The following is a 25,608-nucleotide window of genomic DNA, read 5'->3' as shown; positions in this document are numbered from 1 at the left end:
TCATCTCTAGAACCATGCGAGCTCTATTGAGGCCTTTCTGCAGGGAGGTCGGACCCAGGTTCGAGTCTTTCAGGGAGCGGCCTCTGGCTGGTGACATTTGAGAGGTTTTGAGAGATATCCAGCCACAAGCTGTCCTCAAGCATAGGCACCGTATCTCCCCCTCCCTCGCCAGCCCATTCCTCTTTATCTCTATTATCTATTATACCAGATTGTATCGCAAGATGCTACATCACTTACCTCGAGTCGTCATGGGGCTGTTAGGGGAACCGTCCCAACTTTTACCCCTAGCCAAGATGGCAGCCAACATCCTGACCTGGTTCGTCCTCACCATCGCCCTCCAGGGGGTGTTCCTCGGCGAGAGAGGCGTGCCACGGTATTTCTTCTTCACGCTGTATCTGATCCTCCAGGCGTACTACTTTGTCAACCTGTGCGGCTCCGGCTCCGGCTACGACGAGGCGGAGACGTTTCTCGGCTTCGCCATCATCAAGATGCTGCTCCACGTCTCGTACATCACCTTTGTCGAGGAGCGCTACATCGTCGGGCGCAACAGCCGCTGGGACTGGCTGGCGGCGTACAACGCGTGCACCGACCTGCGCCGGGTCGGGGCCGCTCAGGACCTGCCGCGCCGAGACGAGCCCGACACCGAGAAGGGCATGCCCGCGGAGGCCACGGGGTGGCAGAGCGGTGGCTACGAATACTACTACAACAACAACAATGCAAACGGCAGCGTGAGGAACAGATGGGCCACCCCCTTGCCCCCTCCTACGCTGCAGCCCCTTCCCAGACAGCCCGCCGCCACGGCCCGCTCCTGGCCTCGCGCCCGCTTCGTCGCCCTCCGCCTCGCCGAGTCGGCGGCCATCTACGCCCTGCGCCTCGCCATCGGCAAGCTCGCCTTCCTCGGCCACGACGCCGTGACGGCCCTCTGGCCGGGCGCTGCGGACGGCATCGCCACCCGGCGCCGCAGCATCCACTTCCTCACGCGCCTGCGCGAGGTGACGCCCGCCGAGCTCGCCCTGCGCACCGTCTTCGTGCTCGCGGCGCTCCCGGACGGCGCCCTCGCCCTCGCGGGCTGGCACGCCCTCGCCGCGGCGCTGCACGTCGCGCTGCGCGCCTCGGGCCGCGAGTCCTGGCCGCGCCTGTTCCCCACGGCGGGGGTGGTCCCCTGGCGGCCGCCGCGGTGGCGCGACGACGTGACCAGCGTCGCGGCGTACTGGGGCCGGTACTGGCACCGCGTGTTCGCGACGCCGGCGCTGGCCTGGGCGCGGCTGCTGGCGCGGGCCTTGCGCGTCGGGAAGCGGTCGGCCGCGTACCGCGCGCTGACGGTCGGGGCCGTCTTCCTGCTCTCGGGCGCCATGCACGCCGCCGTGCACGCGGCGACGCACCCGCACCGGGGGTGGTCGGGCGGCGGCGGCGGCGGCGCCGGCGCGGAGGAGGGTTGGTGCGGCGCGCGCAGCCAGTTCGCCATGCCGCTGTACAGCTGCGTCGCGATCCTGGGGGAGGCGGCGGGCCGTGCGGTCCTGGAGCGGTGCGGCGGCGGCGGCGGCGCGCGGTGGCGGCTGGGCCGGTGGCGCGGGTGGTACGGCGCGCTGGGACGGGTCTGGGTGTTTGGGTTCCTGTGGTGGCTCGTGTCGAGGATGGAGATGGAGACGATTGTGTGTGGGATTGAGGAGGCCGAGGCGGAGAGGCATGGGCATGGGCATCTCGTCGGGGCGGTCTGGTGAAAGGGGAGAGTAGGGGGTGAGGGAGGGAGTGTTTATATGCCTGGGTTTACAAATATGTCGACGTGTCTGTTGGGTTGCGAGTGGTGAAAGATTGTACGGAGTGTATTTTTGATAATTTGGACTTTCACATGTGTGAGAGAGAATACGGGGTTGTTATTATTATTATTATTTTGTATTTAACTGCATCGAAATGCTCTACGTCTTTTATCGAGTGGTAATATTCGAATCTGCAATTATGTTTCCAGGTTTGCAAATTTGTAAAGATATATCAGCTTTTATTCAGTAATCATTGTGGTACAAAATGCGAATATGAGGGACGATGTGTTACTGTAAGTGATATTGAATAATCGAGGAGACCCTTCAAAATCGTCGTTTCGCAGGCGTGGGTCATGAATCATCAACTCACACAAACACCAGCGAGACTTGTCACCAACTTGGGCCACGTAAACAATCCCTCGCCATTCCCGGTTAAATTAATTATACGAGGCTGCCCGCCTCCAACGAATCGCTCGAATAAGAGCCCACTCCCTTCCCGCCACGGGAGATGTTCAGACAACTCCCCTCCATCCTCAAGGCCGCCGCCAGCCCAGCATCCTCCAGCACCACCACAATGTCCACCGCATCCAGCAGCACTTCTGCCACGCCCGCGCCATGGCGCGCAGCCCTGCTCAACGACATCGGCAAGATGTCCCAGGCCACCTTCACCCTCAGCACCCTGCACCACACCCAAGGGAGTAGCAGCAGTCTCTCGGGGGGCAGCCCGGTCCCGCGCGCCCGCACCTGCATCTACCGCGGCATGTGGGCGGAGCTGCCCGAGGACGCGCGGAACCCGGCCGACCGCAACCCGCCGCTGTACGCGAGCGACCTGCTCACCTTCACCACGGACCGGCGCATGCACAAGGCGGCCGACGTCCTGTCGCCGGGGGGGCTCGGCGGCGGGCCCGTCGAGGCGTGCTTCTGGGCGGCCGAGGCGCAGGCGCAGTGGCGCGTCCGCGGCCGGGCGTGGGTGCTCTCGGCCGCCGGCGCGGACGGCCCCGGGGCGGCGGAGGCGCGGCGGGCGGTGCGGGAGCGCATGCGCCCTTCTTCTTCGTCGTCGTCGTCTTCTTCTTCTGCTGCTGCCGATCCCGAGCGCGGTCAGGATCAGGATCAGGATGACTTGAGCTGGAGCTGGAGCCGCGAGGTCAAGGCGCACTTTGGCAACCTGAGCCCCATGATGCGGGGCACCTTCCGGAACCCGCCGCCGGGGACGCCGCGGGCGGTGGCGCCCGAGCAGGGCCTGGGGCTCGGCCAGCAGGTGGACGGGGTCGAGGACGCGCTGGCGCTGGGCAACTTCCGGGTGTGCGTCATCGTGCCGGACGAGGTCGAGCTGGTGGACCTGTCGGACGCGGCGGACCCGAGGCGGTGGCTGTATACCTTTGTCGGAGGAGGGCGGGGCCGGGGGCCCGGGGAGAGGCAGCCACCCGGGGCCGAGGTGACGGGGGAGTGGGAGAAGGTCGAGCTGTGGCCTTGATGCGTTGCAGGGCAGGGCTGTGCTGTGCTGCTCAACCCGGTTTATTCCAGGGGACAGGGAGTTCTACAAGGGACACGGCGTCGAGTTTGTGCTGCGGCGGCACTGGGAACATCATGTAATACATCGTCATTCTGACGGAGGTGTTTGTCTTGGCTCCCGCGCGTAACAGATTTAGAAAATACACCATATAGACAGGCATCGGATGTATTCCGGTTGTACCACTGCCCCTAAAAACGGAACCATAGTATCTACAAAGCGTTTCGCAGGGCTCAGTTCAGTTCAGCAAATGACACACAGGCTCGTTCGAACCGTGGCACATGTCATGTTGCATTTTACAGGTCTGGGCGATCTCGCTCGCTTCTCCGGCGGCACGAGGAGAGACGACGGGACAGTTCAATAACAGTCAGCTTACAACGTAGCAAAGCTGTTGCGTGTCGGGGTTACACGCTCCGTCAGCGCACTGTTGTGACATTTTCTCTCTGGAGAGAAAGTACTGCGAGAAGCTGTATCCAGCCCGATACAAACGCAACCGAGCTCTTCCCAAGAGACGGAAAGCGAGGAAAAGACCTCAAGTAGTGGTCGTAATATAGCTGGCTCTGCTTTGCGAGTGGTACGACACACACACACTGTGCATCAGCGAAGTTGCGGTGGCCGAGGCCGTGCTGACGACCTGCAGGTTGCATCTCGCGAAATCCCGCGTGGGGTGTCAAAAGCATGGGTTGGAGTTCTTGCTGGTGATGGTGATGGTGGTGGTGGTGGTGGTGGTGGTGGTGGTCATCAATCACAGAGCACAGGATCTCCTGATGGCCCTGTGAAACCGGCCAAGGTGACGGGCACAGCAGGAAGAGAGGTTGTAGGGCTGGGCTGGAAGAGGAATGTTGCAGTGGCACACCACACACGCATGCTGGCCGTCACGGAGGGAGCTCACCCGTCCGTGTAAGCGGCTTCCAGGCCACGACACACGGCCACGACACCACCATCCGACGAGAGAAAGCTCTCACACCCGCATTGTCGCCGAATCCAGCAGTCTCTCGGCCGTAGTCGACAGGCTACAGCATACTTTCATGGTTTGTCGGCACTTTGCTCTTCATTGTGCCGATGTTGAGTGCTTTAGTAGTAGTGGCCCGACGACCTCTTGTTGCTCCGTCGGCTTGCCCAATATCTCACCACGGATGGGGTGGTTAGGTGATGCCAGTCTAGGACATTGTTCCCCCAAGTTTCGACAGCTTTTGGCTTTTGGCTTTGCCTGCCGTCCTCTCTCGTACTTGAAAGGATCCATGCCAGTCGTTCGCTCCTCGAGCGTGCCGTGTCGCGGAACTACCCATCACTTGGCTCGGTGAGATGGAGCGGGTGATCGGTAAAGTTGGACAGGGCTTGGCTCGGGCGATTCAAGACACGTCTTAGATTGCTCTGCCGTCTTTTGGGCACGAGGTTATTGCAAGCCCGTTCCTATTACACTTCCGGCTTGGCCGTGCTGCCGCCAGATGAGAGAGAAAGCCAGATGAGAGAGAAAGCCAGGAGGGAAAGCACCTGGAGAGGCTGAACATGTGAACGCTTCACAGCATAGCCAATACGACCTCTTACCTCCAGGACAGAGTGCTGCTGTTTGTCGCGTGCCAGGATCCTACCTAGGTACGGAGTAGGTACTGAGGGCAATCCTGGAGCCTGGAGCCTTAAGAGAGCCCCTGTAATGCCTGTAGTGCTGGCTGGTTGGGTACCCAAGGACTGGGTCGATCGGTGGGGGACAGGCAGATGCAACACAACCTCTGATTGTGATTGTGAGGTGTCGAGCCTTGAAACTCCCGAGCGTCGTCCTGTCCCCCAGAAGAAGCATGCCTGCTCCTCCCCCAACCCCGCTCCGCCTTCGCTGCAACCCAAACACAGTACTTTCGTAGTTTGCTGCTGCAGTCCCGACTTTTGTTCGCATCACGGGCTTGGCATGCGAGAAGTTGCTTGCTGCTGTGCTTTGTTCTGTTGGGGACCGAGTCCGGCGTAGCGAGAAGCTGTCGCGGCGAAGACCAAGTTCTAGGAACATGTCCATCATGAGAGATGAGAGGGTGAGTACATACACTTAGGTACTGAACTACCTTACTTGTCCGATACAGTACCTCATTGCAAGTAGTTAGACGACTTCTCGACGGATCAACGAAACCCCAACCCTCGGCCAGTCGTGCCCTGTTTCTCTCACATGCAACATGCAACAGCTGTGCCTCTGTCCCGCGGCGAGAAAGCAGAAAATAGTCCCCGGTCGAGGGCGACCATTTTGATTAACCCGGCCCAGGCTCACTGATCAGGCTTGGGGAGGATTGGCGACTGGGATGAAGGGTCTTGGAGTACTTGTCCGGAGTCGAGCAAGCAGCGACCACAGGCGTATGTCCTTGTAGTTCCTCCGTACCTATCAAGACGCGGGGAGCAGGGGCCTACGTGTCCCACCAATCTCGCACCGCCAATTCTTGCATTATTCCATACTCCGTATCTCTCTCCCCAGCTCACTTCCTATCTCTGGCCCAGCCTCTCTCTCTCTCGCCTCTCTCGCCTCTCTCCCCACAAGAGATAGATGGCTCGTTTGATAAGTTCCTATTCGGGCAGCCCAAAATCACGCATACTCAACGAGATGTGCAGCACTCACTTTGCCGCGTCGCGAGGAGATGACACCAGACATACCCCAGCATGAGCTCGGTAACCCGGCTGCTGATAGTGATTGCGCTATTTGTTAGTGTCGGCGAGCCTATCACCCACGCGAGCATTGTGACAGGGGTTCAATCCATCTCAAGTCGTCACCGACCGCACAAAGCTGGTACAGGGACCAGGCCTCTAGTACAAGTAGGTAGACAGACTTGGTCCAGCCCAGCCACTTTCAGTCGCGCGCTCTAGTCGCAAATGTTGGAGAGGGCTCCCGGTTCTAGGCTAACGTCTCGTGGGCGGCAAAGCGACGGCGCCATTCGTGCACGAGATAACTGCTAGGTCCTTTAGTGAATCACGAGAAAAGGGGGACGACGGGTCCATGATTCACAGACAGCTTATCTTTGGTGGAGAGAGTGTGGCCCACAAGGATACAGAGCGAGACAGAGAGACAGAGACCGACAAGACGGTGTGTGTGTGCAGCAACAGGTTTGCTGGATCCTGGAGAGCAGCTTGGCTGCAGGACGATGGCATAGTAAGTACTCCGTAACTGGCATCGACAGCCTAGGCCGAAGCGAGCAGCGGGTTGACTGCAGGCCGGACCTTGGGCCTTGGCCCTTTGGGAGAAGCGGTGGGCAAGAAGGAGACGTAGGTAGGTCGAGGTGCCATCTCATCCCGCACCTCGACCCCGTTTTGTACCTAGTGTCCGCCTGCAAGTGATGCGCATCACTGTCGCTTACTTGTTACTGTACATGGCCATGGCAGCACACAAGGACGACAAGACAAGACAGTACGTACACGCTCGTGCAAACTGCTGGCTCTGTGGCACGACCTCCTGCTCCGGAAAGGGAGGTGGATGTCAGATGTGGTGGGTTGGGTGGTGGTGACAATGAACGACCTGCCCTCTCCTCTCCTCTCCTCTCACCTCTCTTCTCCTCTTCCTCTTCTTCCCGTGTCTCTGATCCATGCAAGGTAAAGCTGAGATAAAGAAGGTGGAGGTGACAGGAAGGGTGGTGTGCGCCTCTCCTTTCGCAACACACCTCCCCTCCATCTCGCCCAAGGACACATGCATGCACGTATGCATGGTGGTCCGAGATTGTAGCTTGTCTGTACCAAGTTTTCCCAGATACCGTACCAGACAGACCCTCGAGTCCGCACGAGAGGAGAAGCGCCACCACCCTCTGTTGTGGTTTGTACCTTAGACGAGCTAGCGCTAACCTTGCTCTGTACTTGTACAAGTACGTGCTGGGCTGGGCGGGGACCAGGATGACCATTGGGTGGCACGCGGTTCTTGTTCGCTGCCAGCCTGGGCCCAGTAGTGCCAAGTGCCATCAATTAGTGCATCCAGTCCCCGTTTTTCTCCACGACCAGACCCTGGGCTAGTTATCCTGGGCTATCGCTCGCCTGGGCCAGTGGCCGCCTCCAGGTTTCGTACCCGACAGCCTGTGCCAGCCTGTGCCAGCCTGTGCCACCCGACCTGCCTTCTCGCTGTCTTTCCCCGAGGTCCCCTGTCTCGCCTTGCCGCCTCTGCGCCTGCCTGCGCCGCCATTTGCTCGTGAGCTGGACCCTCCCGCCGACCAACAAGTTGTCTTGTGCCTATCATTCCCCAGTCATTATTCCATCTCATAAGCCAGCCCATCGTCCTTTCGCACCGCCGCAGACATTCCCACAAATTCCTGGCTTCCCCTTCCTCTTCTCTGCTCTTCTTCTTCTCCCTCCTCACACGGACAAAGGCCGAATCGTGGACTACACACACGTACAGGATTATACTCGAATCGGACCAGGTAGACGCACGCCGCCAGGGTCTAGTCCCAGCGACTCGGCTACAATTGCATTGTCTCGAGACCTCATGCAGCCAGCCATAATATACTTTGCGGCAGCAACCTCACGGACCACACCCACGTCATAGCACCGATTCTGCCAGCTCCCAAAAAATCACAACTACACGGGCTCTCGCATTCGGCTCTGTCGACGTCAAGCTGTCGCCTTTTACGCCCCCGACCCTCGAACCCAATTCCTCAATCCAATGGTTCCACCGAATAATCACCAGTCGGAACTCTCCTCGCCTGTCACGGACTGAAGCCGCTCCCGACACCCCGCTCGTCCCTCTGCGGAGGTTGACGGGCGTGGCCTAGTTGTTGCGCCTGTGCCTGCGCCTGGCCCTGTGCTTGTGGTGTCTCCGGCCCTGGATACTCGATCATGTCGATCTACTCGAGTCCGCCTCCTCTGCGGCCCTTCTCCGCCGAGAAGCCTACCTTGCTCGTCTGCTGGTGGATCACAATCTTTTGCACCTCCATCATCCTGCTGCGTGTAGGCGGCCGCTATGTCCGTACCGAGCGCCTCTTCCTCGAGGACAAGGTGGCCGCCCTGGCCATAGTTCCTCTCTTCCTGCGCATGGGTGCCGTCCATGTCATTCTCATCTACGGCACCAACAATGCGCAGTTCGCCGGCGCCAACTTGACAGACGTCGAGATTCACCAGAAGAGCGTAGCGAGCGGCCTAGTCATCCTTAGTCGCATCCTCTACGCCGCAACGTGAGCTTACTTCCCCCCTGATACTTTTCTCTAGCCATCCCCTATATGCATATGACAGCTGCTGACATGGCGGCTTGCCTTTGACAGACTATGGACCTTCAAAGTCGCCATTCTCGAGTTCTTCAAACGCCTGACTGGAGTATCATGGAACCGACACTACGAAATCACTATCATATTCATCCGATGCACTCTCGGGGCCACCTTTGCTGCCATTGTCGTCAGCAATCTGGTCGAATGCCGCCCCATTAACCACTATTGGCAGGTCTTGCCCGACCCCGGCGGCCAGTGTCGGCAAGGCTACGCCCAACTCATCACTATGGCCACCTGCAACGTTATTACAGACCTGCTCTTGGTCTTCTTCCCCATCCCTATCATCCTCCGCAGCAAGATGACCATCAAGCGGAAAGCCCAGCTCGTCTGTCTCTTCTCCCTTAGCCTGGGAGTCATCGCTGTCACGGCCTATCGCGTCCCGCTCATCCTCCGCAACCACGGGCGCCAGCAGACTCGTTCGCTGATGGCGTCCGTAGAGATCCTCTTTGCGACAGCCGCCGCCAATGCTTTGGTCCTGGGCTCCTTCGTTAGAGACCGCGGAGTCAAGAAGAGGAAGTTCAAGTACGGCTCGGCCACGGCGGATAGCATGGAGCGCACGAGCAGTGCGGGAACCCGCAGACCCACGGTGCAAAGGCACTGGGGTAGCGACGAGGACCTGGTCCGGGATATCGGGCTGGGTGTCGCTCCAGACCTGCGGGACGAGCCTGATTCGCCTAGCACCCTGAGCAACGCCCACAAGTTTCGCCCGGCGCCGCATGCCAACGTTCCCGAGGACATGCATCTGTGGCGCTTCCCCTCGCACAAGAGAAAGATCGAGACTGCCAGAAGCGACGACTCGCTCCTCGAGAGAGACCAGCTCTCGACTTCGCAGAGCGGATCCACCGCCACTCCCCGCAAAGTTTCCTTCTTCGATGTCGGCGGCCTCCTGGACGACGAGGCCGGCAGCAGCACCCGACGCAGCAGCACTCGCCGCGACAGCCACCGGTCCAGCGTCGGGAACCACTCGCCCACCAGCATGCCTTCCCCTACTATACCTGCCGGCACGAGTGGTCTGCGACGCGGGTCGCAAGCCCTGCTGCAGGATCTGGGCGGTCTGCTCGGCCCTAGGTCGGTGAGCCCGAGATCACGGGCTAGGAATCCTCACTCTACCGAGCTGCAGCCTATACCGTCCGAGTCACACGCCTCGTCGCAGCAAAACATCGACAACGCGGGCCTGGAAATCAGGCTGATGGACCCTGGAGGACTACTCAGTCCTCATAGGTGATCACGTCTCCATTTTGACGATATGCTGCATTGGGCTTATCCAGCTGGAAGAAAACACACACACACACATCATCATCACATCTTAACGACCATGTAACAACATACTGTCTCAATGAGTTTTTACGAATTTTCTTTTGGAAAACATACCACGGAAGCACGGAAGGGAGGATATTTTGAATTTGGAAGGGCGGGACACTGGATTTACGGGGGGAGCGCAGGTGTTCTGGGCTCGGGACGATGTGAGAATCTAGCATTCTTGGGAGGCAATCTAGGTGGGAAGGAAAGGGGTTGTTTTTAATGGCATAGTGTCGCAGTAGACACATTAGAGCCATAGCATGTTTTACGCGGCGCAGGTTGGACTGCTTCGTTTTCTTTTCTATATACCCAATCTCCGCGGCTCTGATATCGAGCCTCTACCTAGGTGCCATCTGCTACCTCATCACTGCCTCGGAAGCCTGCCTATTAGTAGGCATCCTGATAGTCTCAATACAGAACAAATATTTGACCTTTAAAAGCTCGCTGGTAACGCCATGTGACTCTGTCAGATCGATATCTAGTCTGACGAAGGAGTTCTCTGAAAGCTCTGAGATAAGAATATGCCACTGGCAAGTATCTCATACTTGAACGTTACAAGCATGTTCCGTTTACAGTTGATCTGTGTGTATTAACAACACATGGCTCATCTTGTTTTTCATGTGCCTGCCCGTGAGATTCCATGTGGATTCGATTTGGTCTCCAGTATGCTACAAGAATCAAGTTTCCCTTGTATCCCTCGCCGGTGAATGCCTTCCAGTTTTATTACAAAAACGCCGTTTTCATGAAGAGAGTCTCGAAAGAAAAAAAAAAAGGGAGACGAAAGTTGAAAAAGGAAAGAGACTCGTTGCAAAGAACGCCGCTTCCGCCAACCACCCCCCTTTAACGACAAAAGATCAACAACCACAGGCCCGCCGCGAGAGAAAGAAAGAAAAAAGCACTCCCTCAGACACAGAGCCGGTAGCTGGCGTAGCGGCCGGCCGTCTCGCTGATGCGGATGATCTTGACGACCTGGCCGCGCTTGAGGCCAAAGTAGCGGGCGACGGGGTCCTTCTGCAGGATGCGCGGCAGCTGCGTCTCCTTGAGGCGGTAGCGCTTGAGCAGGGCGGCCTTCTCCTCGCGGCTGAGCAGCACGTGCGTGGGCACGAGCTCGTGGTGCGTGATGTTGACGAGCAGGTCGTCCTGCATGAAGCACTCGATCTGGACGAGCTGCGAGGTCGCCGTCACGGACTTGCGGGCCTGCGCCGACAGGGCGCCCTGGGTGACCATGATGCCGGCCTTGAAGTTGTTGCCCGAGCAGTGCTGCACGAACCGCTTGATCTCCTTGACGCCGATCGACGACTCCTGCATGAACTCGACCCAGACGGTGCCGCACTCGGTGGCCGGGTCCGGGTCCGCGGCCGTCGGCGGCGGGGTGAACTTTTTGATCATGGCGTCTGAGGGGCGGGCGGAGAACTGCATCTTGCCGCGGCTGGTGTTTTTGGTTTATCTTTGGTTAGCATACTGATGCTGTGCTCTCTCCCGCTCTCCCTGTGTGTCTCTCTCCCCCCTCTCTCTTTTGTTCTCCGACGGTGCAAACGTAGGCACCATGCTTTGCAGAATGGAAGGACTCACTTTGGTGTGCCGTCGCCATTCGTGTATTCTGATGCGAACTTCTCGAAACTGATCTTGACTTCCTCCTCGGCCAGCTCGTAACCCTGCCCGTGGATAACCAACACGTTAGCCCTGTAACTTATATAAAACTGGCTCGCGCTCTTCGTACCCGGTCCTGGCACATCTCGTGTACCGTCCTCCACGCCCGCCACAGCTTGCGCACCTCTCTGAGGCGCGCCTCCTGGTCGGCGGCTTCTTGGTCCACAGCAGACATCGTGTCGGCGAGGTCGTGACGATGCTAGGTGCTGGTGCAAGTTTCGCCCCCTGATGTAGCGCCCCTTTTCTTTCAATCTGTCTCTGGGAACGGGAAGAGGGACTCTCTGGGCGTCGAGGTGTTGAGAGAGATGTCTTTGTTTCGTGGGTTTTCTCTGTTGCGCCGACGAGCTAGGGTCGTTTCTCAAGACCAAGCAAGGCTGGACAAAAAATTGCTGGAGGTTCCCTTTGACTGACTGGGTACGGCGGACAGAAAAGATGGGTCCGTGCCTTTCAAGCCACAGGACACAGGACTCTCACACAAGCCACAGAAGTGAGGGACAGTGGTCCACTAGCGCAAGGGCGGGACCGCGGTCGGAGCGTTCGAGGTTCGAGGCGAATTGAGCCGCTTTTCTTTGTATCTCTCTCTCTCTGGCCTTGTTCTGAGGATCCCCTAGGCTCGCGTGAGTGGACATGTATGATTGGCCCAGGTATCTCTCGGGAAAGGGACACAACTCTGCCCCAAAGGATCTGGGGAACCGCACATCGGTTCTGAAATGAGCTCGAGTGAGCCACAGCTATCCTCCAGGGCTCACTCACTCAGGGTCCCGTGTGTGCCACACTGCGCTGCAGGCCACAACCTACAGGGGATGCTACAGCCTGCAACCCACCCACACATACCACAGTCTGGCCTGTGACTGGCCTGTCAATCCCCCCCCTCGGCCCAGCCTAGACTCGCCCAGCCAGTGGGAGACACATATTAAATTTATACACAGGGCCTCAAAAAAATAATATACACCGTCGCTGAGAACGGGGAGGGAATTTGTCCGTCCGCCTTCGACCACCTTCACCTCTAGCTGCACTTCTCATAACCATCCACACTCGGGTCTCCCCTTGACCAGAGAGGTTATCTGTTGCTTCATTGCAGTGATTCAATATCCTTCCAATTGGATCCTGCTTCTTCTTTCCCTCCTCGTATCTCTTTCTTCCCTATATATCTCTTTTCCGTCTTCCTCCTCCACCTCTCTCGCAATGGCCGAAACCGCTGCTGCTCCTGCCGCCGGTGCTGCTGCCCCTGCAGCTGCTGCCCGGCCCGTTAAGCCCAATGAGGAAGAGTTCAAGCAGAAGCTGGAAAAGGCTCAAAAGGAGCACAGTGCTGTGATGGAGCGCTTCGTACGCCCCCCCTCGTGATCTCCTCAGGACTGTGAATAGTGGCATGCGTGGCTAACCAGACATGTCTTTCTCAGAACGCCATCAAGGCCAAGATCGACCTCGCTCAGCCCAACAAGAACAAGGACCAGCCTTCTCCCACCCAGAAGCGCCGCCAGGAGCTGATCGCCCAGGCCAACGAGATTCGCCAGAAGCAGGCCGGCGGCAAGAACGCCCGCACCTCGAAGCAGGACCAGATCAAGCGCCTCGACGAGCAGCTGCGCAGCCGCATCAACGAGCAGAAGAACGCCCGCGGCAAGATCAACTTCAAGAGCGCCGAGGACGTCGACCGCGAGATCGAGCGCCTCGACAAGCAGGTCAGCACCGGCATGATGAAGCTCGTCGACGAGAAGAAGGCCCTGTCCGAGATCTCCAACCTCCGCAAGCTGCGCAAGAACTTCTCCCAGTTCGACAACCAGCAGAAGGAGATTGACGACCTGCGCGCCAAGATCAAGGCCATCAAGGACTCGATGGACGACCCCGAGGCCAAGGCCCTGAGCGAGCAGTACAACAAGATCCAGGCCGAGCTCGACGCCATCAAGGCCGAGCAGGACGAGGCCTACAAGGGCCTGTCGAGCCTGCGCGACGAGCGCACCAAGCTGCACAACGAGCAGCGCGAGAAGTTTGACGCCATGCGCAAGCTCAAGGACGAGTACTACGGCCAGAAGAAGGCCTACCAGGCCTACGAGCGCGAGGCCAAGCACAAGGCCTGGGAGCGCCGCCAGGCCGAGCACGAGCGCTACGTCAAGGAGAAGAAGAAGGAGCGCGCCCAGGAGATGCTGGCCCAGGCCGCGGACCCGGCCTACCTCGACGAGATCCGCCGCGCCAACAGCCTGCTTCACTTTTTCGACCCCTCCCACAAGGAGGAGAAGTCGGCCCTGCTGGCCGACAGCGGCCTGACCGCCCAGGCCACCCGCAAGGTCGACGACTCGGCCCTCAAGGGCACCCGCCTGCTGCGCAAGGAGGACCGCGAGGACGACTACCTGCCCGCCGTCAAGAAGGGCAAGAAGGGGAAGAAGGGCGGTGCCGCCGCCGCCGCCGCCGCCTCCGAGACCAAGGGCTTCAGCTGCCCACCCTCGGTCATGGAGGACTGCTCCTTCATGGGCATCGACCCGCCCATGAGCTCCGCCGACGTTCCCGCCGTCATCGAGAAGGTCAAGGGCAAGCTCGACCACTGGAAGAAGGACCAGGCCGCCCAGACCCAGAGGGTAAGTCTAGAGAGTTTTTTTTATCTACATGCATACCCCCGTCTTACTAACATGCCCGGTGTCTTGCAGAACATTGAGAAGGCCAAGAAGGAGATTGAGAAGATCGAGGCCAAGGAGGCTGCCGAGGCCAACGGCGAGGCCACCGAGGCCAACGGCGTCAACGGCAAGAAGAGCGACGATAAGGCCGTCGCCGAGGTCACCTCTGAGCTCAAGGACGCGTCGATCGAGGACAAGAAGGAGGAGGGCGCTGCCGCGGCCGAGACCGAGGCCAAGGCTTAAATGCTCTCTGGCCTGGTTCTCGCTCCGGCTTCCTTTGTCCGCCAATGCCACTGTCACCACAATCGTCGAAGGAGTAGTGGGGGGAAGGGGTTCAGGAGAGGGGCATGTGATGTTTCTCTTACCGGAAAAGCATGGGTTGGTCAAAATGTCCAGGTAAAAAGTCCTTCAAAATGGGGGGGCCTCTTTTTGCAGAGAGCGCAGGAGGATGTCCTCTTGTTTGTTTTCTTCTAGTCTTTTGTTTTTCTGCTAGATGAATCGGGAGGACGGGCGAGCGAGAATGTGTGTTGTTTACAGGTGTTTTGTTGTAATTGAGAGAAGAGAGTCACAATCCTCTCCCCCACCCCCCCCCCCCTTTTAGAGACAACTTCGGGACTTGCAATCTAGCTTCTTCTTGCAGGTTACTCCGATCATTGAAAACCAGAAAAAAACGCTATTTAACCCCCTCTACCGGTGGTGTCAGCCTTGCGTGTGTCTCTTGATTTGCTTCGGTTAGCACTGTCGAGGGGGATGTCTATTCGTGGAGAGCAGGCAAGCATTACGCATCGCTCGCTAGGCTCTTATCGGGCACACGTGCTGTATGCATAGCCTGATGCCGGAGCTTCCCCCTGACGTGAAATGAGAAACAATAGGAGCGGGAAGATTCGTCATGTTTCTCCCAACAGGAGCAGGATTATCATTTTTTCCATCCCATCGGTGTCATTACGGTGTAGCTATGCTTGGTACATACATACATATATCCCGGCTGGTACCCTCGCGAGTCTCAGCTGTAGGCAGGCAGTCATAGTCTCATTTCTCGTCTGCTCGCTTCTGGCTTCGTTGCCGTGTGACAAACACCCTGCTCCTTATCTCCCGTACCGTCCTCATCCTCCGCTCATCGACAGGAAGAGTCAGTCCTACAGGTCATGGGAGGGGTAGAAGGAAGCAGTAAGAAGAGGCTGAAGTCTCAAGGAGGAAGGGCTGTGAGAGAATCTGAACAAAGCCCCGACAAAGTCCGTCCAGTTCCACCGGACTCGGGGGCCAACGGTGATGAAAGGGAAAGAAGAACGGACGAAGAAACAAAAGCAGACAGAGTGATGAAGATAGATAGAAAAAAATAAGAAGAGCCGCACAAACGCCCAGCGGAAGACAAAAAGGGGGGGTTGGGGGTTGCCAAACTGGGAATGCCGTCTAGAAACATGAAAAAAAAAGGTATAATATGAGAAATGCCGCAGCGCCCGCTATGCAACACGCCCAGTCTTTCAAAACAAGAAGATACTCCCCATCGCCTGCCTGCCCTCCCTTCCCTTCCCTTTGACCCCCCTTTTGATCTTCCATGCAAAAAAAATAGGGAAAAAAAGTATTCTTCGTTGGAACGTTGATATGATGGTTGTGGATCTCGTAGACTTCGTAGACATTTCTTTCGTTGGTCAAAAAAATTACAACAAAGGGAAATACAAGATATGTATCTTGGTCGAGTCGGGTGTATGGGCGTGGTGTGAAGCCTGGTGGTGGTAGTTTTTTCTTCGATTGTCGGCGGGTGGTCGAATAACAAATAGGACCTGCATATTTGGTCGGGGAACAACCCAACAAGCTCCCATTTTCAATACCCTTGGTAGAACGACCCCGGCGGCGCGTGCGGCGGCGCCCTGAACCCGCCGCTCCGCCGGTCCCGCGGAGCGGGCGTCCTCCGCTCCATAAACGGGCCGGGGGCCATGGCCACCGGCGGCGTCCTGCCGCGCAGCAGCGGCTCGGGCGGCAGGCTGGGCGCGCTGGCGACCGTGCCGGGCACGGCGGCGCTGTTGCGCCTCGTGCCGAGGCGCTTGGTGCCGGCCAGCGCGCTGAGCGGCGGGTCGCGCACCGAGGGGTCGTCCTCGGGCGGCAGGGTCAGCTCGACGAGGCCGTAGAAGTACTCGAGCACCTCCGGGTAGCGCTGCACCGAGGCCTGCCAGTCCTCGTCGATGTGGCGCTTGAGGGCGGCCTCGGCCTGGTGGATGTCCGAGGGGTGCGGCGCGGCGCGGTAGTACCGGTAGGCGTCGGCGTGGATGCGGTCGATGACCTGGCTGTGGGCCTGCTTGCGGCGCTCCGTCAGGAGGCGGAAGTACTCGAGGATGTAGTCCTGCGCGTGTTCCCGCACCCACGTCCTGTGAGGATGATTGTGTTAGCTACCTTGCAATATCGTGTATATGGGGTACATATATATATATATATATATGCACAAAGTTCCAGCCATGACTGCTTATCAAAAGAGGCCAGGACTGGCTGAAGATGTTCTGAACAACGTACCGGATGTCATTGTAGATGGACTGCATCACCCTCTGCTCGGCTTGCCGGATGGCCACCTCGAGACCTTTCGCCTCGCACTCACATTGGGCGTTTGCCGGCGCCCGGCATATCGCACAGTCCGGATCCATTCTGACGACGGACTTTCTGGTTTTGTAGTGTCTGGTATACATGGTTTAGTGTGTGACGGGGTCGAGAGACAACGATGTCCGGGACCAGGTTCGCAACGACGGTATTTAGGAGGAATAAGAAGCAAATATCTAATAATACAAGCAGGGTGCTGCCCCGATGGGAACACTCATGCTCTCTCTTCGGCCGTGACGCTGGACCAGCCAGAAACATGCGGGAGACCATGTGAAGCAGGACGGGTGATGGAGGACAAAGGAGGCTCCGAGACGAAAGCGGTCTGGGGAAGCAATGGGAGCAAGAGAGAAAGGGAATGTGTGAGAAGATGGGGACAAGGAAACGAGATAAACCCACCTTAGTAAGAAGCAAGACGCAAGATAAAGTGAGGATGATAGATGGCGTTAGAGGGGTACCCCAGGGGGGAGACCACTGATACGTTGCTAGCTCGTTCTTTCGTGCAGTAGCCAGCAGCAGGAGATGCTGCGGAGAGATGCTTGGAGCCGTCCGCGTGAGGAGAGGGATGGATATGGACGAGGACAACAAACAACACGGCAGGAATGCCGGAGTACTGCGGGAGACTAGCAGCAAGAAGACAAAGAGGGATCGGAGGGGGCCAAGACACGCACGACAAAGCCGAGTTGCGTGATGCCGCAAAGAGGGAAAAAAAATTGCCGGGGGGGATGGGAAGGACAAGCACGTTGGTGGTGGCGTCGTTTGGCGGAGAGGTTGCAGGACGAAGGACGCGATGGGCAAAACGCAATGTAGATGTGGGAAGACGTGGGAGCACTCAAATGCACCGGAGCACGCCTCGTGATGATCCAAGAGGGTCGAAGCCTTTTCTCAGTGGTGAGGCGGGCGTTGCGAGGGCAGCAAGCTTAACCACGTTTGGGCTGGGTGTCTCTGTCGTGGCTCGAATGCGAGCCACTGTCTAGACGGTCTCGATTGCAGCTTGCAGCAGCCCAATGGACGGCGGGCAGCGAGCATGTATGTATATATGCCCTGCTGCTGGTGGCTGGCCCGGAGTTGGTGTTGTGTGTGGGTTGAGCTGGCCCCAATCGACGACGTGCTCTCTCCACCGCCCGATCTGTCTTCCGGTGCGGGCTCGGCACCAACCAAAGGGGACGTAGTCCGGGGAAGAAGGGGAGAAGGAGGTGGGTAGATGCAGAGCTGCCCACAAGGACCTTGCAAGGACAGCCACACGATCGGTCGTCTTTCGTCCAAGTGAATGTGAGAGAGGGCGGGGGGAAACAAGCTCCTCACATGAAATTCGATATAGCCAAGACCGTTCGTGTCAATGGGAGGGAAAAGACAGAAGAGGCGATATTATGTAAGTCGGGCACAAAAAAGAATTCTAGGAATGCATGGGTGGGTGCTCATGCATACAAGCGGAGGACGAGGAGGACAAGTCAAAGTTATAGCCATGCAAGACAGCACACTAGCCTACAGCCGGATGGCTCGACTACCTCAACCTTCCAATGTGATGGGATGGGATGGGCTGGGCTGGGCTGGGTCGCGGTTGATTAGGCCTGGGATCGGGCGGCCACGCATGCAGCTCCAAGCATTGTACTCTACACGAAAGACAACCTGCATATATTGGGAGGACGAAGGAGAGAGTGAGAGGAGAGGAGAGAAGAGGAAGGGTAAGTAGTGCATGAACCGGAGCAAATGGACGGCAGAAAAGGACGCCGGGCGGAAGTGAGGAGGCGGGCGAGCTGTTTAGAGAGTGGGGTGCTCTGATGCGGATGTGGATGTGATGGCCGACACCAGATCATCACACAAGAGACCAAACAAAGCCGCTGCATGTCTGGCGCGGCTGCTCACCGCATCTCTCACGCATCCGGTGCCTCTCGTCCTTTCGTGGCAGCAGGCAGGGCGCATTGAGGCCCCCCGGGCACCATCAGGCCTCGGAAAGCTCTGCCTTGGTTGTTTCCCAAGTATAAAGATGCTTGTCGCCTTTCCATCTACCGAATGAATGGCCAGGCCGGCAGGATCCGAGGAGCTGTCTGTCCGTATCAAATTGATTTGGTGAGGCATCCATCAACGTCGTACAAATGGCACAGCTGCTGCTGCAGCTTCCTCTCGGTCAGCCTCTGTGCTGCCATTCGTCGCCATGGCCCAAGGCAAGGCAATGGCTGAATGCTCCATCCTGGACGACTTCAGATCGATGCATTCGAACGCAAGACGGAAACGAGGGTCGGGCCCAGTCCGGCAATCCGTCCACAAGCTTGAAGGCCGTCTGTTCTTCTTGAAGACCCGCTGATTTGGGACCGATCCATCCTCTTGTTTTCCCCCTTTCCTAGCTCGGGTCGGGTGGCACCGTCAGCCTGTTCTTATCTTATCAGAGATTGGCTCGACCTAAAATTTCCCATGTCACAGGCGCACATGCAGGAGATCAACTGCTTTGCCCTGTGCTTCGCTCAACTGACAGCTCTCCGGCGCAGGTCGCAACCATGGCCGCCCGCTGCTCGTCTTCGGTTCCCTTCTTTCTTCCCTTCCTCTACCCGTCTCTCGTCCGTTCCACCGCCAGAAGTGCTGCCCCTCGCATCAGCACTGCGTTCCGACAAGTGCGCCGTCACATGAGCGAGGCGCAACCTCCACCTCAAGCCACCAGACTCGACCCAACTCCAGATGACTACGCGATATCCACGTTCGCCGACAAGGCTCAGTTGACAGTGTACGCCGGCGCCGGCGGTCACGGCTGCATATCTTTTCTCAGAGAGCTCTACCTGGCAGAAGGCCCGGCCAACGGCGGCGATGGCGGGCATGGCGGCAACATCTACATCCAGGCTGTGCATGGCGAGACCTCCCTGCACAAGCTGGCGCGAAGGAGATATATAAGAGCGGAACGTGGCAGACATGGCCAGGGTAGTGCGAAGAATGGCCGGCGGGGCGAAGATGTCATCCTGACTGTGCCCGTCGGGACCGTGGTCAAAGAGATCAGTCGCGATGACCCGGAGACGGAACAAGTCGCTCTGGTGCAGGCCGCTAGGCGGCGGGAAATCGCTCACCGCGACTCGGAAGAGGAGGACGATGATCTTCCGGACTTGGAAGATAATCATTTTCGGCAGAAGTGGTTGCTCTACCCAGGCATGTCGAAATCGGATGCCAAAAGTATCGAGCTGCCGAGGCTGCCTCGCCGGCAGCGCTTGTATGCCCAGCCTGCAGCCCCAGTGCATCTCGATCTTTCCAAGCCTACCCAAAGGCCAATACTGCTGGCCGCCGGCGGTGTTGGAGGCCTCGGAAACCCGCACTTTGTCTCAAAGAAGACACCAAGACCCATGTTTGCTACCAAGGGTGAAAAGGCCATGTCCATGACCCTTGAGCTCGAGCTCAAGCTTCTAGCTGATGTCGGTCTAGTCGGTCTGCCCAATGCTGGGAAGAGCACTCTCTTGCGCGCAATAAGCAACAGTCGAGCACGGGTGGGCTCCTGGGCCTTCACCACCCTGCAGCCCAATATCGGCACTGTTGTTCTGGATAACAACAGGGGTCGTCCAATATTTAAGAGCTACCGAAGAGAATCGGATGAGAGCTCGGGGGTGGTTGGTGAAGAGGATCCTGAGGTGGTCCAAAGGACTAGGTTCACCGTTGCCGACATTCCTGGCTTGATTGAGGGAGCGCACCTCGACAAAGGACTGGGTATTGCCTTCCTCCGCCATGTTGAGCGCGCTGGTGTTCTCGCTTTTGTGATAGACCTGAGCGCCGGCAATGCAGTCAAGGCCTTGAACGCCCTGTGGAACGAGGTCGGCCTATATGCCCAGATGAGGGAGGACGAAGAACGGGACCGAGAGAGAGACGCGCGCATCGAGTGGAGCGACAGCACTGACTCTAACCCAGCCTCGTCGTGGATGCCGGGTACCATGACTGTTGCTGACTACCCTACCCCCCCAGAGAGCGTTTCTGGGCTGCATATTGCAGCCAAGCCGTGGTTTGTCGTGGCTACCAAGGGAGATCTGCCCAATACCCAAGAAAACTTCAAGGGGCTGAGAGAGTACCTGGCTGGCATCACACGCGGAGATCTTCCACATCCGAGCGGTATCGAAGGAGCCTGGACCAAGGATTGCGCAGCCATCCCGGTCAGCGCGATCAACGGCCAAGGAGTGGATCGGATCGTGCACTGGACTGTAGGACTACTGGATGCTTGAAGACAAGCACATGTACAACGATAAATGTCACATCTTGTAAGATTAAATAGAATATAAATACTGTTCCGTACCTGCCTACTTTCCGTGTCCTGATCAAGGTCAAGCTCATATGTCCCAGCTTGAGGCTTATCGTTATCAATCCTGTCACCGAACCTTATCGCATATCTTAGCGCAATTGAGGGGCAGCTACAATGCTGGACTTACACTCTGCGACGATTTTTTTCCTCGACTACCATTTCTGACCAGAGCGCCAGCCTGCGAGTTACTGAACCGTCCTGTTCTGACCACAGGCGTTTCCGTTGAGAACAATTGAACTTGCCTGCGCCAGAGCAGCAAGAAAATGGGTCGCGGAAAATTCAGGGTATGTGCCATTCATTCGGCTTAGTGCCGCCAAGGACTGTTGTTAACTTCCACAAGGGAAAAGGTAGAGGTGGACGAGGCGGTGGTGGCCGCAGCGGCGGAGGAGGGCGCGATCGACCTGGCTACACCAACTACCAAGCGATTGTGAAGGAGCATGAGAGGCTCGAAAGGTACTACAACGGTCTTCTCGGCCTGGACGACGGCCCTGAGAAGCAAGCCTTCTGGGAGGCGCTGAGGAGGGAGCTGCCAAACAGCTTCCGCTTCTGCGGCTCCAAGGGCCACGCCCTTGCCGTCAAGCGACTCCTGCAGACGCGATACATTCCGGAGATCACAAAGATTACTCACACCGACGGCCAAGCTGTTGAGCCTCCCAAGCCAGTCCCGTGGTATCCCGACAATTTGGCCTGGGACATGACCACCCCCAAGAACATCGTTCGGCGCTTTCCTCCCTTCGCGGCCTTCCAGAAGTTCCTCGTGTCCGAGACTTCTGTCGGCAACATCAGCAGGCAAGAGGTGGTGAGCATGATCCCTCCTCTGTTGCTTGATGTCCGGCCTGGCATGGCTGTGCTCGACATGTGCGCCGCCCCGGGCAGCAAGGCAGCTCAGCTCTTGGAAATGGTTCATCAAGGAGAGGAGGGACGTATCCGCAAGTTCTTGCAGCAATTTGCACGAGAGGAAGGTCTCGAGGTTCCAGAGATTGCGGCGGCCAACGACAATGTCGACATGGATGCGGATCCTAGCGATGACGGCAGAGCCACGGGCCTCCTGATTGCCAACGACGCCGACTACAAGAGAAGTCACATGCTGATCCATCAGCTCAAGAGGCTCTCGTCGCCCAACATGATCGTCACCAACCACGATGCCACCCTTTTCCCCTCTCTACGTCTTCCGTCCGACGATCCCAAGGCCGGCAAATACCTCAAGTTTGATCGGATTCTCGCCGATGTGCCCTGCTCGGGAGACGGTACTCTGCGGAAGAACATTGCTGTCTGGAGGGAGTGGCAGCCCGGCAGTGCGCTGGGTCTTCACTTGACGCAGACGCGGATTCTTGTCCGCGCCCTGCAGATGCTCAAGCCCGGCGGCCGGGTTGTCTATTCTACCTGCAGCATGAACCCTGTCGAGAACGAGGCCGTTATCGCGGCAGCCATCGACCGGTGCGGCGGGCTCGAGAAGATCGACATTGTCGACTGCAGCAGCGAGCTGCCCAAGCTCCAGAGGAGACCGGGCATGACCGAGTGGCAGGTCATGGACAAGTCCGCGAGGTTATGGAACAACTGGCAAGAGGTTGAGGAGTATACCAAGGCGTCAGCAGACGGGATCGCCCCCGGCAAGGTCCTCGACACCATGTTTGCGCCCCCTCGAAAGGGCGACGGCACCGACATCCCCCTCGAGCGGTGCATGCGGGTCTATGCCCACCTCCAGGACACTGGTGCGTTCTTCATTACTGTTCTCGAGAAGAAGGCCGAGTTCAAGGCCAGGCCCGAGGAGAGCAGGAAAGCAGCGCCCAGCGCGCCGGTCTCGACGGGCGCTACTCCTGCCGCTGCCAATGGGGAGAATGGCAACGATGCCGGGGCAGCAGCTGAGGTCAAGCCCGAGCCCTCTATTAAGGCCGAAGAAGGATCCAAACCCGAGCCCACTGTTAAAGCAGAGGAAGCGGAGCCCACTTCCAAGGTAGAGGCTGATGTCAAGGCTGAGCCGCAACAGCAAGGCCATAAGAGGCCTTTGGAAGAGGATGAGGCCAATGCCAGCGCTGAGAAGAAACAAAAGCTCACTGAGAGTGAGGAGGTCGGAGACATTGTGGAACTGCGGTCAAGCAATGGGCTCAGGAAGAAGCCCGAAGGCCCTTACGAGGAACCATTCAAGTACATCTCGCCAGAACACCCGGTCGTCCAGGATGTCGTCAAGTTCTACAGCCTGTCTTCTCGATTCCCCCGAGACCGGTTCATGGTGCGCAACGCCTTGGGCGAGCCGGCCAAGGCTATCTACTACACAAGCGCCCTTGCTCGGGATGTTCTGACCGCCAACGAGGGCAAGGGCGTCAAGTTCATCCACGGCGGAGTCAAGATGTTCATGAAGCAGGACTCTCCGTCTGCCGAGGTGTGCAGGTGGCGTATCCAGTCCGAGGGCATGCCGATTCTCCAGGGCTACGTGGGCGCCAACCGGGTGGTCCACCTGCACAAGAAGGAGACGCTGAGGAAGCTGCTCATCGAGATGTTCCCCAAGATCGACGAGGCAGAGAAGGAGGGACTCGGCGAGATCTACGACAGGGTCAAGGAGATCGGCATGGGCTGCTGCGTGCTGAGGATAGAGCCCGAGGAGGGCGAGGAGGAGATGGAGCCGACGGTGCTGCCGCTGTGGAAGAGCTTCCACTCGCTCAACCTGATGCTGCCCAAGGAGGACCGCTCCGCCATGCTCCTGCGCATCTTCAACGACACGACCCCGCTGGTGAACCACGGTCTCGGCGGCAAGAAGAAGCCCCAGGACCCGGCGGCGGAGACGGAGGGAGCGGAGGCTCCGGCGGCGAACGGCGAGGCTACTGCTGCTGCTGTCGCTGAACCAGCAGATGACAATGAGCAGGCCATGATGGACGCAGCCGAGGATGCTCCTTCTGAATGAATTTGGGGATTTTGAATTGTGTTCTCGTCACGAGATTTTCAAACAGTTGGCCAGGTCAAATACAGCCGAAGCAGAATACCCTCTGAGCTAACACGGATGTAACAACTTTGCTATCTAAATAGATTTGATCGGAGTTTTGGGCCGGCATATCCTTGTAACATAACATACTCCGTATATGGCTCGTTTGTGAAGGTGGCAGACTCATACCTATCGTACCCGAGCAGATAGGAATGTAAAAGAAACCTTACTTTCAGCCGGAGCAGATGACTGTTGGCATGCGGCGGCGATTTGAAATGGCGGATGTGGAGCCCCGGAATACCTTGGGTACCTATTACAGGCATCTGTGTTCTGGTTCGAGCAGCCAGCGGGCACTGAGGTACAGCAGATCCTGAGGAGCATTTGGGGAGAGCACAACCTGGTTTCAAATGCAGTCAAAAGTTGGTGATACTGATTTCCCTCCACCCAAACTCGTACAGCATTGCCGACACTGTGACAGCGGGAGGCGAAATTGATCATTTGGAACCCAGGGAAAGCAGGGGGGTTCATCTACCTGCATGGTGCGCACTCCTGTCGGTTCGACCATAACATCTCGTATTGGCCCTGCAGGGCAGGGCACATGCTCGGGCCTGCATGCCTCAATATTGTTCTCAGAACACGTTTTTTCTGCCGTCACAGGACAGCGGCACATAAACAGGCCAACAGAACCAACAGGCCAATACCAATGTCTTCACAGCCACATTTACAAGAGTGTTGAGTGTCTCACCCTACTTGTACTTAGAGCAGAGAGTAATGATACAGTGGCGTCTTGGCTCTCGACTGTGTGTTTTGTTCTGGGCGAACGGGTGGGTGTCCTTGGAATTCCGCACAAAGAGCCCCCGTCCCCAGTGACCCACACTGCACGTTACTCCGTACATTCAGCTGGCAGTGGCCGCGCCGGCTGCTCTCGCCTGCCTGGGAACTCGAGCATTCTTCTACAAGGCAGTCAGGTACGGGGCAGGCATGAGGTCGCGCCTGCCAGCCTCCTCCTCGTCAGGAAGGAGCAGCAGGGAGGGAAAGCAGGATTTCTGCTGCTGTGTTATTTACAGCACCTTAGGTGCGGTACCTGCTTTGACGCGTACCAATCTCTGGGCGTGCTGTTCCCTGATGGGACAGCAAGATCAGGGAAAAGAAGAGATTTCAGTGCATGACGTGAGGTCGCATTGTCGACTTCTCGTATTTTCCGAGTGCTTCGACAGAGCTAGGTACCAACATGAACAAGCACGTACGCGGCCCAGTGGATCCAGACTGGGCGCTTGGGGGATCCGCTCGCCTCGATCGCCCCGGGAGCAGAAGGGGGCTCCCTTGTACCACGCCCGCACTTTGTGGTGCTCGAGAACATTCGCTGAGCTGAGGACAACTGAGAACAGAAAAAGGACCCGGTTTATGCAACCATGGTCTTTGCTAAAAATGGAGAAACATCGAGGCCAAGCAGCGGATCATGGATGGACGAGAGGGTGTGACCTCACTGATCACCCGCAGAACCGGGCTTTGGCAGAAGCTTCTGGTGGTGGGCCCTGTACCGGCTCCAGGCCCAGCAAGTCCACTCTTCTCGTTGTTCGCTCACTCATCAGTACCTGAACGTGGGGATCCGTCTCTGTCGTTGTGCGCTTTTTGATGCAGGGGGTTCAGGAGTCGACAGGTCCCAAACCCGCCGGCCCCGTCGATGAGCCGCCCAACCGCCATCAGACCTTGAAGTGTTGGTGGTGTGGCTTTCGGGACGGGCGAATGATTGGGGGCCGCTGATGCTCAGGGCTTGCCACTAGCGCAAGGTACCAACTGCCACCACGCAGG

The 25,608-nt window shown here is 57.9% G+C and overlaps 7 protein-coding genes across 7 annotated transcripts; 4 read left to right on the top strand and 3 right to left on the bottom strand.

Moving 5' to 3' along the window:
- Positions 1 to 284: 284 nt before the first annotated feature.
- On the bottom strand, positions 285 to 1,700 carry E0L32_011117 (uncharacterized protein; the record flags this gene model as incomplete). The annotated part of the gene is made up of 1 exon (XM_031133811.1): positions 285 to 1,700. The coding sequence occupies one exon, from the start codon at positions 1,698 to 1,700 to the stop codon at positions 285 to 287; it is 1,416 nt and encodes a 471-aa protein (XP_030988683.1).
- Positions 1,701 to 2,331: 631 nt separating this feature from the next.
- On the top strand, positions 2,332 to 4,171 carry E0L32_011116 (uncharacterized protein; the record flags this gene model as incomplete). Its single annotated transcript, XM_031133810.1, has 3 exons — positions 2,332 to 3,122; positions 3,529 to 3,622; positions 3,869 to 4,171. 3 exons carry the CDS (start codon positions 2,332 to 2,334, stop codon positions 4,169 to 4,171), a joined length of 1,188 nt encoding a protein of 395 aa, XP_030988682.1.
- Positions 4,172 to 8,052: 3,881 nt separating this feature from the next.
- Positions 8,053 to 9,702, top strand: E0L32_011115 (uncharacterized protein; the record flags this gene model as incomplete). Its single annotated transcript, XM_031133809.1, has 2 exons — positions 8,053 to 8,387; positions 8,475 to 9,702. The coding sequence occupies 2 exons, from the start codon at positions 8,053 to 8,055 to the stop codon at positions 9,700 to 9,702; spliced, it is 1,563 nt and encodes a 520-aa protein (XP_030988681.1).
- Positions 9,703 to 10,679: 977 nt separating this feature from the next.
- Positions 10,680 to 11,601, bottom strand: E0L32_011114 (uncharacterized protein; the record flags this gene model as incomplete). Its single annotated transcript, XM_031133808.1, has 3 exons — positions 10,680 to 11,205; positions 11,349 to 11,431; positions 11,497 to 11,601. 3 exons carry the CDS (start codon positions 11,599 to 11,601, stop codon positions 10,680 to 10,682), a joined length of 714 nt encoding a protein of 237 aa, XP_030988680.1.
- A 1,010-nt stretch (positions 11,602 to 12,611) lies between these two features.
- Positions 12,612 to 14,275, top strand: E0L32_011113 (uncharacterized protein; the record flags this gene model as incomplete). The annotated part of the gene is made up of 3 exons (XM_031133807.1): positions 12,612 to 12,752; positions 12,827 to 13,996; positions 14,066 to 14,275. The coding sequence occupies 3 exons, from the start codon at positions 12,612 to 12,614 to the stop codon at positions 14,273 to 14,275; spliced, it is 1,521 nt and encodes a 506-aa protein (XP_030988679.1).
- A 1,579-nt stretch (positions 14,276 to 15,854) lies between these two features.
- On the bottom strand, positions 15,855 to 16,707 carry E0L32_011112 (uncharacterized protein; the record flags this gene model as incomplete). Its single annotated transcript, XM_031133805.1, has 2 exons — positions 15,855 to 16,395; positions 16,538 to 16,707. The coding sequence occupies 2 exons, from the start codon at positions 16,705 to 16,707 to the stop codon at positions 15,855 to 15,857; spliced, it is 711 nt and encodes a 236-aa protein (XP_030988678.1).
- A 2,403-nt stretch (positions 16,708 to 19,110) lies between these two features.
- On the top strand, positions 19,111 to 23,778 carry E0L32_011111 (uncharacterized protein; the record flags this gene model as incomplete). The annotated part of the gene is made up of 3 exons (XM_031133804.1): positions 19,111 to 20,781; positions 21,131 to 21,163; positions 21,220 to 23,778. 3 exons carry the CDS (start codon positions 19,111 to 19,113, stop codon positions 23,776 to 23,778), a joined length of 4,263 nt encoding a protein of 1,420 aa, XP_030988677.1.
- Positions 23,779 to 25,608: the final 1,830 nt, after the last annotated feature.

Source organism: Thyridium curvatum, assembly GCF_004353045.1.
Source record: "Thyridium curvatum strain D216 chromosome Unknown NODE_98_length_142638_cov_87.939612, whole genome shotgun sequence".
In the NCBI taxonomy this organism is placed as follows: domain Eukaryota; kingdom Fungi; phylum Ascomycota; class Sordariomycetes; order Thyridiales; family Thyridiaceae; genus Thyridium; species Thyridium curvatum.
Note: the sequence above shows the minus strand (reverse complement) of the source record. Positions and strands in the feature narration are given on the sequence as shown.